General features: G+C 47.0%; 1 protein-coding gene across 1 annotated transcript in view; it reads right to left on the bottom strand.

Annotated features, from left to right (window-relative positions):
• Positions 1-12,991, bottom strand: part of HYDIN (HYDIN axonemal central pair apparatus protein) — a 2,443,906-nt gene that overhangs the window by 1,755,796 nt on the left and 675,119 nt on the right. The window contains exon 25 of the mRNA XM_030205004.1: positions 5,890-6,128. Coding sequence (XP_030060864.1) covers positions 5,890-6,128 — 239 coding nt within the window. The remainder of the gene's footprint in view (positions 1-5,889; positions 6,129-12,991) is intronic.

Below are 12,991 nucleotides of genomic sequence, written 5' to 3'. Positions count from 1 at the left end.
GGAATCTGGCACAAGAAGGACATCAAAAGAAAACAACTGGTGGCAGGGGCAGGTAAAAGAGGTTTGAAGACCTGTTGCAAGGCAAAAATGCTGGGAAAGATTGTCCTCTAAAGAAGCCCAAGGACTGATGTCAATGCTGGAGCTCACCCGCAGGAAACTCCAATTCAGCACCATAAGCACGCATGCCCCCGTCAGAAGGATGGCCCTCAGCACTCTCGGCAGGCCTCAGAATGTGAGGAACACCCCACAGTGGAAGTGATAAGGGAAACCTCACAGGACCCAAAGCCCACATATCGCAGCAACTCCAGGTGAGCAATGGCTCGATGGGGCATGACAGGGTCGTGACAGCACCCCCCCCCCCCCAAAAAAAAAAAATACCCTCCCCAGTTTGAATTTCTAGGGAAATATGTGGTGGAACCGTCAGACCAGACAAGGAGCGTGAACATGGAGCACAGCCTCCCAGGAGTTCTCTTCAGGACAATACTCCATCCAGGTAATGAGATATTGGAGCTTACACCGCAGTCTTCTACAATCAAGAATGTCCTGGACTTCATACTCACTGTCCGAATCAACAGGTACAGAGGAGGGCACTGGCAGTGGGCGGAGGCTGGAAGCCAGACAAAGGAAGAAGGAGCTGGAGTTGGAGACTGAAGACTGGAAGCTGGATGCTGAAGACTGGAAACTGGAAGCTGGGGCCACACACAGCTGAAGTGGTAGGAAACATTGGGGAATACAGCAGGACTCAAAGCCTGCACCTTGCAGCAACTCCAGGTGAGCCATGGCATGATGGGCATGGTAGAGCCGTGACAGTGTGTGAGAGAAAAAGAGGGGCAGACTGGTTGAGGGCAAGTTAAGACATGAGAAAGGGGACAGGCTGGGTGTAGGCAAATGGGATATGGGAGAGAAAGGGATAGAGAGAGGCAGACTGACTGAGGAAAAGTAGGATGCCAGACAGAACAGAGGTATACTGGCTGAGAGCAGGTGAGAGAGATGCGACAGGAGGAGACAGACTGGCTGCAGGCCTCTATGAAGGTATAAGCATCATCTATGCTTTAATTCAGTTGCCTAAGAGATCTAGATAGATAGATAGCTACTGAAGTTTGAACTGTTTAATTTTCTTGTCATTTTAGTCTTTCGCATTTGAAACATATCTAATATATAAATTTAATAAAAGGTATTACCTGCAACTATTTTGCTAACCTTTCTTTTTGAATGTTGTCAGACAATTATGGACTCGGTCCCCATTCCTGCCCCACCCACTTTAGCCTCTCCAAATAGCTGAGCTACCAATTGCCTATGATTTACTTCTTACATTTCTTTTATTATGCTTGTTACTTTTACAGATAACATCTTGATGCTGGAGCCAGCATGGGCAGCAGCGAGTGGACATCACTCTTGCACCAAAGTCCATAACATCTTGATGCTGGAGCCAGCATGGGCAGCAGTGAGTGGACATCACTCTTTAACCAAAGGCCACTAGACCACCAGGCAATGTGAAGGTAGGCCTAGAGGGGGGCTTCTATGGGGGGGGGAAGGTGTTTCTGGAGGGGCAGCTTCTCTTGAGGGGGGAAAGGGTAGAGCAAGGTTAGTTGTGGAGGCAGTACATGCAGATCTCTCTTATGAATATGCATTGTAGATATCCTGAAAACCTGACTAGCTGGGGTGCCTCCAGAACCAGGTTTGGGTTAGCTCTTGCCCAGGGAGATGGAGAGGTAAGGGAACATGGATCAAGATTCTGGCCACAACCCAGAAGCTATGCAGGTGCTGGCAGAAATTCAGTGCTGGCACCTGCATAGCTAAATGGGCAAAATTAGGACTGCCTTTTGTACAGTCCTATCTGCCCACTTAGTTATGCTGGCACTGGCACTTAATAGCACTGGTACTCGCATTCCTGTCAGCTTTTTTTCAACTCTATCCAGAATTGCCCTTCTAATGGCTGGATTTTACATGACTAGTTAGTGCCGATATTCAGCGGCACTGCCCAGTTAAGTGCCATTGAATATCACAGAAAGCCCGTTTCACACAATTTAAATGAGCAGGAGCCTTTCCTGTCTGCAAAAATTGCTTTGAATATTGACCCCTATATGCATTTTCAGCCTCATTGCTCGAATGGCTTAAACCTGCTTTGTCTGCTTTAGAGAATGGCATGGGAACAAGGTAAGAGCTCGCAAGGATGGGGACCGGGACAGATTCCACAGGGACGGGGTGGGGACGGGGACAAACTTTGTCCCCATGTCATTTTCTACTTTGAGGCCTGTTAATGAACTGGACTGTTATTTATGTTTGAGTGATGCCTACACAGATATTTTGATTTTTTGGAAAAACAAGAAAACATACTGGCCACAACTAGCAAAATTTGCATGGGGGATCCTGTACATCCTGCTACCAGCATATCTTCTAAGAAGACAACTTCTATTCTAGGAAGGACTATGGAAGACAGGAGAGCTAGATTGACTCCTGAAATTGTTGATGACTTCTTATTTATCCACAAATTTGAAAATCATAACAGTGCTTCATAGGGCATATTTTTCCCCTCTAGGGCATATAGAATGGGTTGTATGGGTTGGACATTTTAACAGTGTGAATTTGGATTCCTTGGTGTAGTACAAATCACCTATTGTTGAGGTTGGAAGGGTAGAGGGTGGTGGTGGGAAGGAGGGTTATTATAGCTGCTCATTGTTATTATTGTTTTCTATTTGTAATTTATACACAACAGTTGCACAGCATATTGTTCCTTTTTATACTTTAATAAAAAGATTTAAATATAAAATCATAAGTGTTCAAGGCTTCTGCAGATGAGGACAGAGACCATGGGGACAGGGCAGGGATGGGGACAGAACCTGCGGGGACGGGACGGGGATGGATATAAGGCCTGCGAGGATGGGGCGGGGATGAAGACAGAACCCACTGGGACGGGGCGGGGACAGGAAAAAACTTTGACCCCCCCGTGTCATTCTCTATTCTGTGTAAAGCAGAATATATGTACAGTGCAATACATATAATACTGCTGTATTTTTTCTAAAGGCACTTAAATGTTTTGTACAGGTGTCCAGCATCTAAGTGCTTTTTAAAAACTGGCCTAAATATATTTAATTTTCTTTTTGTGATCAGAGAACTGGTCTGAAGAAACAAAACATTTTCAGCTAAGTGGACTGTTTACACATTCTCACTTAAAGAAACATGAGAACAATAAGGAAGAATCATTGAAAATTTGATAAAATTTAGGAAATGCTGCAATTTCTAACTAGTGAAGCTATTAAGAGTAGTAACTGACAGAAAAGCCAGCTTTAAGAAACATAGAAACATGACAGCAGATAAAGGTCAAATGGCCCATCCAGTCTGCCCATCCTCTGTAACCCCTAACTCTTCCTTTTTCTAAGGGATCCCACATGCTTATCCCAAGCTTTCTTAAATTCTGACACAGTCCTCAACTCCACGACCTCCACCAGGAGGCCATTGCATGCTTCCACCACCCTTTCCGTGAAATAACACTTTCTTAAATTTCTCCTAATCCTATTCACTCTTAACTTCATCGTATGCCCCCTCATTCCAGAGTTTTCCTTCAGTTGAAAAATGCTCACTTCGTGTACATTAATGCCCTTGAGATATTTAAACATCTCTATTATATCTTCTCTCTCCCTCCTCTTCTCCAGCGTATACATGTTGAGGTTCATAAGCTGCCCTCTGGACTAACAATGCTTAAAATTTCTCAAAAGCTCTTCAGCTATTGTGGCCACTAAAGAAAATGTGTCCATTGGGCACAGCAGAAAAGACAAATTTCAAGGGAGCTCTTGGGCCACTCCAGCATGGAAATTTCCATAAACTGGCCCAGTATTCAAAAGTACTTAAATGTATAGCAGCAGCTGCTATGTGCCACTGAAAATTCTTACAGGTTACCCTGACACTACCTGGTAGTGTAGGGGTGGCCAAGGTTGGACCATAAACATTCCACCTAACTCTATGGATAGTCAGTGATATTTAGCTACTATCTGCCGGATTCTATATAGTGTGCCTAGAGATCCGTGCTGAAATCAGTACGGATTCTATAACAATGCACGTAACTTAACAAGCTTAATAAGCTAATCAGCGCTGACAACAGCTCTACAAGCAGTAATGAGCACTAATTGGCAATAATTAGAATTTACATGCATAACTCACTAACAGCCTTATTTTCGAAGTGTTGGGAGCCCATATTTCGACCCAAATCGGGAGATGGTCGCCCATCTCGCAAAGGCGCCCAAATCGGTATAATCAAAAAGCTGATTTTGGGTGTCTTCAACTGCAATCTGTCGCAGAAACGGGCAAAGTTGACGGGGGGGGGGGGGGGGGGGGTGTTGGAGGCGTGGTGAAGGCGGGACTGGGGTATGTTTATCGGCCAAGGAGAGATAGGCGCCTTCGGCCAATAATCGAAAAAAGAAAGGCGTTTTTACCGCGAATTTGGGTCATTTTTTGGACCTTTTTTTCACAAACAAGTCCCAAAAAAGTGCCCTAAATGACCAGATGACCACCGGAGGGAATCGGGGATGACCACCCCTGACTCCCCCAGTGGTCACTAACCCCCTCCCACAAAAAAAAAAAGAACTTTAACAACTTTTTTTTTGCAGCCTGTATGCCAGCCTCAAATGTCATACCTAGCTCCATCACAGCAATATGCAGGTCCCTGGAGCAGTTGTTTGTGGGTGCAGTGGACTTCAGGCAGGTGGACCCAGGCCCATCCCCCCTACCTGTTACACTTGTGCTGGTAAATGGGAGCCCTTAAATCCGCCCCCAAAACCCACTGTACCCACATCTAGGTGCCCCCCATCACTCATAAGGGCTATGGTAATGGTATAGAGTTGTGGGCAGTGGGATTTGAGGGACTCAGCACCCAAGGGATGGGAGCTATGGACTTGGGAGGTATTTAATTTTTTTGTAATTGTTACAAGTGCCCCCTAGGGTGCCCGGTTGGTGTCCTGGCATGTGAGAGGGACCAGTGCACTACGAATCCTGGCCCCTCCCACGACCCAATGCCTTGGATTTGTTCGTTTTTGAGCTGGGCGCCTTCAGTTTCCATTATCGCTGAAAAACGAAACCGCCCAGATCAAATCCGCACAAATCCGATGCATTTGCTAGGCACAAACCGTATTATCGAAAAAAAAGATGGGCACCCATATTTTTCGAAAATACGGTCTGTCCCGCCCCTTCACGTACCCGTTCTCGGACATAGACGCCCATGGAGATGGGCGTTTGCATTCGATTATGCCCCTCTACGTGTACTCTGTAACAATATGCACTGTAATTCTAATATGCACAAGCAAAAGGGGTGTGGCTATGGGCAGGGAAATGGGCATTCTGAAATTTCTATGCCTAGTTATAGAATATGGCCCAGTGCACCTAAATCTATGCGCTGGGACTTGCAGCACATTTTCGTTGGGCACTGAAATATCAACTATGTGTATTCTGTAATCAGCATCTAGATTATAGAATACACATAGTAGGCACTGATTTTAGCACTGATTTTTTAGGCAACATATATAGAATCTCCCCCTATTTGTATAGCTAAGTGGTATAATTTAGGACAGCAAAAGGCTGAATATCACTATCTGTATATTCAGCAGCACCTATTATCCAGATAGACGTGTTTAAAACAAATGCTGACAGTGGCATTTGAATATTAACCTGAATATTTATTATCTTAAGTAACTACTCAGTGATACAATTATATTGGCAGTATGGTAGGTGCTCTCATAAACGCAAGGGCTTTAGCAAAACAACATACAAGTAAGTCTTCATCCAATAAATTAACTACACACAGTAACTTTCTCTCCCTGGAGTCATTTACATTTCTATAAATCATGCTTGGGAGCTGGAATAATGATCATAAGCATGATATTTGTAAAAGTGACTTACCCAAAGTGGATTCCAAGATTTAGACCAGAAGCAAAGGGTCTGTCTGTCAAAATAGTATTTCCAATTCCTTTGGCCTGGACTGGGATGGTGTAAGTGTTGCTGTTTACAATAACCAGCTGCAGTTTATCAAAAAATTTCACTGTGTCATCCAACTTAGCCACCAGGGTCAGTGTCAAGTCAGTTCCTGGTGGAATCACCCCCTCACTTGGCTCAACAGACCAATATGAGTGGCTACGAACCTGAAAAAAAATCAACAAGAAAGCAACAACTTCTTGAGGTGACCATGGAGTTAGGTTTTACAAGGGAGTCACTAATGTTAATTAAACCTCAATAATTGCCTCCAACAAAAAATTCTATAACAGAATTAAATATAAATGGGTCAATATTCAAAAGGGTTTAACCCAGGAGTCCCTCACCTCTAGGGTTTACTATAAGGAGAGTTGGGGTATACACTTAAGGGAGATAAGTCTATGAACTGTAGGGTTTTCATCTCTTTGATTTGGAGTCCTAGGTCAGGACTAACTTAGCTAGGAGGCTATTGACTCCTTGGATAGCTCACTCTGGCCACTGTCTTACACTTTTACAAACCCAAAGTCTAGACTAGTATTTATTTTGAAATGGGGAAATTTACTACAGACTTCAAACTCTCAAACAGATCAGTATATACAAATAGGAAGTTTAAAAACTGAACAGAACTGCATCTCATTTCTTCCTTTATCCTAGGGTAAGGAATCTCCTTTCCTCCTTGCATTGGCTGTATTCCTCTTTATCCAGCTTTAAACTTATTGTTAAATCACAAAAGAACTGTAAAAAATTGCAGGAGTGTAGGAGTGGATTACTGAACGCTGGATACCACTAGACCAAGGGGACGACCCCCAGCTCTGTGCATACTACTGATGAACTTTACTTTATGCATATAACCTCTGGACTCTGCCTTTGTGGCATACTTTATACTTGAATGTACTGAACATTTAAGTTCTCTTGCAATGTGCCTTAACCGCAACCTGTCAGACCTTGATACTTATGTGAGACAGGATGCAGGGGTATTAGATAAACAGCTTGTAACGTTAGTTGCTAAGGCTTGCACACAGAATTCAGTTTGCACGTAGTTACCACCCCCATCCTGCATTCCTGAGCCTAGCGAACCTTATCTCCTCTGCAAGAAAGGAGCGTTGTAGTATGTGTGTGTGTAGAGCAGGATGCTAAGTTTCGTTTCTCTTGCCAGTATCATTTCAGTGTTATGACGTGTGTATGTACTGTGAACTACTAGAGTGCACTGTGAGAACTACAAATGTTTACTGCGCATGCCAAATGTGATGTATAAGGGGCCTTATGCGCAGGCCCAGCAGGGAGGTATAAATGTGAGTGTCAGATGATTTATGACACACAGTATCCTGAGAGTACTCAGTGCTGTTCATTGCTAGCAATAAAGCTGTCATGCCTTTGGAACCAATTTGCCTCTTGTCTCCTGTTACATTTCTGGCGACCCAGATGGGACCACAAAAGGGAAATGGATTATATTCTTTCCCCTCCCCCACTGCAGTCGGGTCGGGTCATCGACCCCCTCCCGAGAAGGTGGTGAGTGGCCACCGCTGATTTCAGCGTCCATCTCCCGGCGGAGGGCCGATTGATTCTGGCTGACTGGAAGTGGGGCTGTGAGGTTCCGGCAAGACACCTTTTTCTTTCTCTCTGGAGAGACGCGTACGACGGCGCGGCCTGCAACGACGACGACAGACAGGCGAGTATACTCTGCGTAGTGACCGGCCCAGTAAGGACCGAAGAAGAGGCGTGATCACCCTCTTTTAGCCAGTGACTAATACGGACTAGGTCCCGAAACTCACTAGGCTTTTGCGAAGAAACCGAACGGGAGGGTTTCTTGTGGCGTATGAAAGAAAGTTGAGTGATGGTGAACTAAATGTAGACTCTCAGGCTTCTCTGAACTGCAGATTCCATGACCTTGTGTACACGAGCTGCATGAGCTGTAGAATGGAATGTGTTTAGATAACATGCTTGAGAACCAGATACTGTTCAGCAGCTGAGGAGTGCAGGCTGTCTCAGGCTGCTATAGCGTAAAAGCAGTCCGGGGTTTGGGACCCACTCATAAGACCACAGCCGGTGGTGGGAGTGGGCTCGAGGAAATAATTACTCCGGGTGCACGTTAACAGAGTGATATGACCCTTTGAACTTAACTGTTGCATCATGTTAGAAGTTATTATAAGATACTAGGGAAAAAAAAATGTCCGTTTCTGAGTGCAATGAAACGGACGCTAGCAAGGGGCCCCCTCCCTCCGTCCGTCCCTCGGAGCTACTTGCGTTACTTGTTCGGGGTTCGCGTTTGCCTCGCACTTCGGCCCTCAAGTGTTATAGCTCCGCCCTCGACGTCATGACGTTTTGACGTGTTGCCTTTTACATAGAGAGATAAGATTTTGTTTCTCTGGAACAGGAGAACTATGTATTCTACAGCAGACGGTGCAAGCTTTGTATATGCAGCACCACGATTTCGTTGCTGGGGATAATGTTGTTTATCTTTCTTGAATCTGGTTGTTAAAAGGGGTCCAGTTTGTGCTTTTCTTCAGGGACATATCAGCTGCCTGTAGCCATGATTAATTTGCCTTTTATGCAAACCTTATGATAGGCAGTGCAAATCACAGCTGCTTAATTGTATTGCACTAAATTTGTTTTCCTCCACGGCAGAGGAGGGATGCAAATTCCTAAGTTATTCATGAGACTTGCAGACTATTTCTTGCCTATTCTCTGTACCTACCTCAGTAGGATTTGTACAATAAATGTTTGTCTAGTGAAATATCCCACGTGTATGTTCTGTACCCCAGGTAATTGACATTTCAGAGAGATAAGTTTTAGGTTTCATGTGGATTTTCGTTGTTTCAGTGTTCAGTTGTTTGCTTATGATGTCACTCTTCTTTCTTTTATTGATGACTTGCTCCCTCTGCTGATCTTTGTGTGTATTACATGCACAAGTTGCTTTGGGAAAGAAAGAAGAAAAAAAGAGACAGTCCCTGCCCAAAGGAGCTTGCGGTCTAAACTAGGGCAGACAGACAAGACTCACAATTACAGACTTTTGTTTTAATAATGTGATTTATGCAAGGAACCGTTTGTCTACTAAACTACTTAGAGGCATATTTTCAAAGCACTTTGGGAGGCTAAGTTCCATAGGTTTCTATGGAACTTTGGGAGGCTAAGTGCTTTGAAAATGAGCCTCTTAATGTGTTTAATTCATCATGCTTGTGATAAATATATATCTGTGTTACTTTACCTTGGGCAATTGGGACTCCAGAGATATTGCCCCCTCCAGGGTAAAGGAATTTAGCTGAATGCTCAGATTAAGAAGTTGTTAATGTACCTTGAATGAGAATGCTTTGTGCTGCTATAGAACATTTCTAGGCACCTGCCTACCTTGCTGACATCAACCTTGTTCTAACTTTTCTCCATAAATCATATGTCTCATGATTTTAGCTGGATGCTTAAACCAGGTTGTCCAGAGAGGTGAGGTGTACCATGATAAAGATCTAAATGTAAGTTTTAAATCATAGGGAATCACATTGTGAAGAAGATGGAAGCAAGTTCCCAGTCATTGAAAGGTTACTGAGATGTTTGAAGCTTGTAAAAGATATACTGCCAATGTGCAAGTTGTGTGAATAGTGTGAATAACCACATGGCAGGAGTACATGATTATATGCTACGAAAGTACACTTGTAAGTTAGATAGAAGGGTTGTGGAAGTGGATATATGTGGAAGTGTTTGAACAGGACTATACTCTTTGGGGATAGGCCAGAATAGGAATTCATTTTATTCTGTATTACCTATCAAAAGAAGCATGAAATTTGAGCTAATGGCATTTTGTTAAGGGTTTGATTGAGTGAATTATTATCATTTATGCCCTGAGGCCTAGATAGAGGCCCTGTTCTGATTAATTGATTTATCGTTTGGAGTAACACAGGGAAGACAGATTCCATAGCCCGGGGCAACTGACGTGCGGACGAGGCAGCCCTGAAAGCCCTGCAGACCCATGCCTTCGCTCTCCAAACCCCGGCAACCGTTGCCGTCTCGAAGGCCGCAGGGACCGCCCCCGTAGGGCCGACAGGGACCGCCCCCCTAGAGACCACGCCCCGTACTACCACTGCTAAGACCGAGGCCACGCCCTGTGCTACCAATACACTTCCCAGAATGAGACCCCCGAAGGAAACCCGAGGGAAAGTTCAGGATTTGCCCGAAAAGGTGCCTCCGAAGGCCCCGATACTTGCCACGACAGAGGCTTACGAAGATGATATTGCGCCCCCTCCCTACGCCCCCCTGTACCCCGACCTCGCGGGCGTGATAGAGGGCCAGAATAACGCCGAGGCCGCCGAGTCGGAGTCGGACGCTGAAGACACTTCCCGACCCGGCTCGCCCGAGTCAACAGGCCCCGCAACCTCAAGGAAGAGCCAAAGGGTCGTGAAGAAAATTACTCGGTTTCCCCAATCGAGTCCGCGAAACACCCTCCCCTCCAGCCGCAGGAGGGGAATTACTGACCTATACCCGGTCCGACAATCTACCACCTATACCCCTAACCCGGCAGCAGAAGGGGGCCAGCCCATCGAGTCAACCGTCTACAGCCACGTTCCCTTCTCCAGTGCCGACTTGTATAACTGGAAATTACATGGGCCTTCGTACGACCAGAAACCCGAACAGCTGATAGAATTGGTGGAAGGCATCATATACAGTTATAACCCGACATGGGGTGACCTTAGGCAATTGAGCGCCCATATCCTGACCACTGAAGAGCGCCGCCTCTTACAACAGAATATGGAACAAGCTGTCCGGGACGCCCACCCGGGCCATGCCAACTTACAGAACCTCTTAGACGCGGAAGCACCCACCGCGGCCCCTGCGTGGGACTATCGAACCGCTGAGGGTCAAACCGTCGGGACCATACCGCATGAAGGGACCGGGAGGGCAGCGTCCCCACTGACCCTCTGGTGGAGATCCGTGTGGGGACGCAGTTGATGAGGGCCCTACTAGACACTGGGGCCCAGCAATCTGTTATCACCACTGCCATCGCCCCGGCCACGAAAGAAACCATACCGATTGTGGGTGCCTCTGGGAAGTCACTCACTGCTCCCCTCCTCAAGGAACGCCAAGTCCAGATCGGAGGGACGATGGTGTCTCACCAGTTCATACATATCCCCGAATGTCCAGTCCCCCTGATTGGCCGAGACCTACTGTGCAAACTCCAAGCCACCTTGAAGTTTAAGACCATGGGTGAAGTAGAAGCTCATTTTGAAGATCGACCGGTGACGCTCATCTGCCCTGTGCGGGAAGAATGGAGACTACACGCCCCCCTAATTGCAGGCCCTGATGACTGTCGTTACTGCCAGGACACCCCTTTCGCACGGCAGAGGAGAGCCCTAATGGCTAGGGTACCCAACGTATGGGCAGAAGTGAACCCCGGTGGACTGGCCATTAACGCCATCCCCATCTGGATTGAACTCAAACCAAATGCTCAAGTCGTCAACCAAGGACAATACCACATCCCTTATGCAGCCCGGCATAGTATGCAAACTCATCTACAGAAACTCCTTCAACAAGGGGTCCTCAAACCGATCAGATCTGCGTGGAACACCCCACTGCTGCCCGTTAAGAGGCCAGGAACATCAGAGTACAGACCCGTCCAGGACCTGAGGAAAGTCAACAACCAGGTAGCCAACATAGTTGCCCTAGTACCGAACCCTTACTCCATCCGGTCCCAAGTGCCAGCCCAGACCAAGTGGTATAGCGTCATTGATCTGAAGGACGCCTTCTTCTCCATCCCTCTTGCTGTCGACAGCCAGAAGTTGTTTGCCTTCACGTGGGAAGACTTACAGACAGGAAGTAAGCAGCAATTTACATGGACCCGGCTTCCCCAGGGATTCAAGAACTCGCCTACCCTCTTTGGTGATCAACTTGCCCAGGACTTGAAGATGTATCAGGACGAGTATGGGCCAGTCGTTCAATACGTGGACGACCTGTTGGTGGCCCGGGAAACGTACACGGACTGTGCAGAAGCTACCCTTTACCTCTTGACAACCCTGGAAGCCCTAGGGTACCGAGCCCGCCGACAGAAGGCACAGATATGCGACATCGAAGTCGCGTACCCGGGATTTCGCCTCCGAGAAGGAACCCGGAGGCTCGGTACACCCCGTACCCAAGCCATTCGCAACCAACCCACTCCTGCAAATAAGAAGGAATTGCGGGCACTCCTAGGAGCAGCTGGATACTGCCGGATCTGGGTCATCAACTTCGCTGACCTGACCCAAGACTTGTACGCCAAACTGAAAGGACCTGAACTCGAGGGCCAAAATCTCCAGTGGGAGAAGCACGAACTGAAAGCCCTTCAGGACCTCAAGGAGGCCCTTGTAGCCCCACCAGCGCTCGGACTGCCAGACGTGACTAAGCCGTTCCACTTGTTCATCGACGAAAAGAAGGGATTGGCACTTGGGGTCCTTACCCAACTGGTCGGCACCTGGCAACGACCTGTAGCATACCTCTCCAAGGGCATGGACAACGTTGCACGAGGGTGGCCGGGTTGCCTCCGAAGTATCGCGGCTGCTTGTTTATTGATACACGAAGCCAATAAACTCACTTTCGGCCAGACGCTCCTTGTAACGACGCCCCACACTATCCGCGGCCTACTCGAGAGCCACGGGCCTAGATGGATGACCAACTCCCGATTGGTTAAATACCAGGCCCTCCTGTGCGAAAATCCGGAGGTGCGGATCCTGGACACAACCAACCTTAATCCCGCTACCCTCCTTCCGGCCCCTGAACCACCACTCCACGACTGTGAAGAGGTAATGGCCACTGTGCATTCTAGCAGACCTGACCTCAAGGACCAACCCTGGCAAGGGGGTATCACCCAGTTCACTGATGGAAGCAGACAGGTGATAGAGGGCATTCGAAGAGCGGGCTATGCTGTTGTGTCTGAAGACCATGTGATTGAGGCTATGGCCCTGCCGCCTGGAACGTCAGCCCAGAAAGCGGAGCTGGTCGCCCTTACCAGAGCCCTCCTGTGGGCTGGAAGAAAAGTTGTGAACATCTACACCGACTCCAAATACGCTTTCCTCAC

Source organism: Microcaecilia unicolor, chromosome 5, assembly GCF_901765095.1.
Source record: "Microcaecilia unicolor chromosome 5, aMicUni1.1, whole genome shotgun sequence".
NCBI lineage: Eukaryota > Metazoa > Chordata > Amphibia > Gymnophiona > Siphonopidae > Microcaecilia > Microcaecilia unicolor.
The sequence above is the reverse complement of the archived record's forward strand: the minus strand, read 5'-3'. Positions and strand labels throughout refer to the sequence as shown.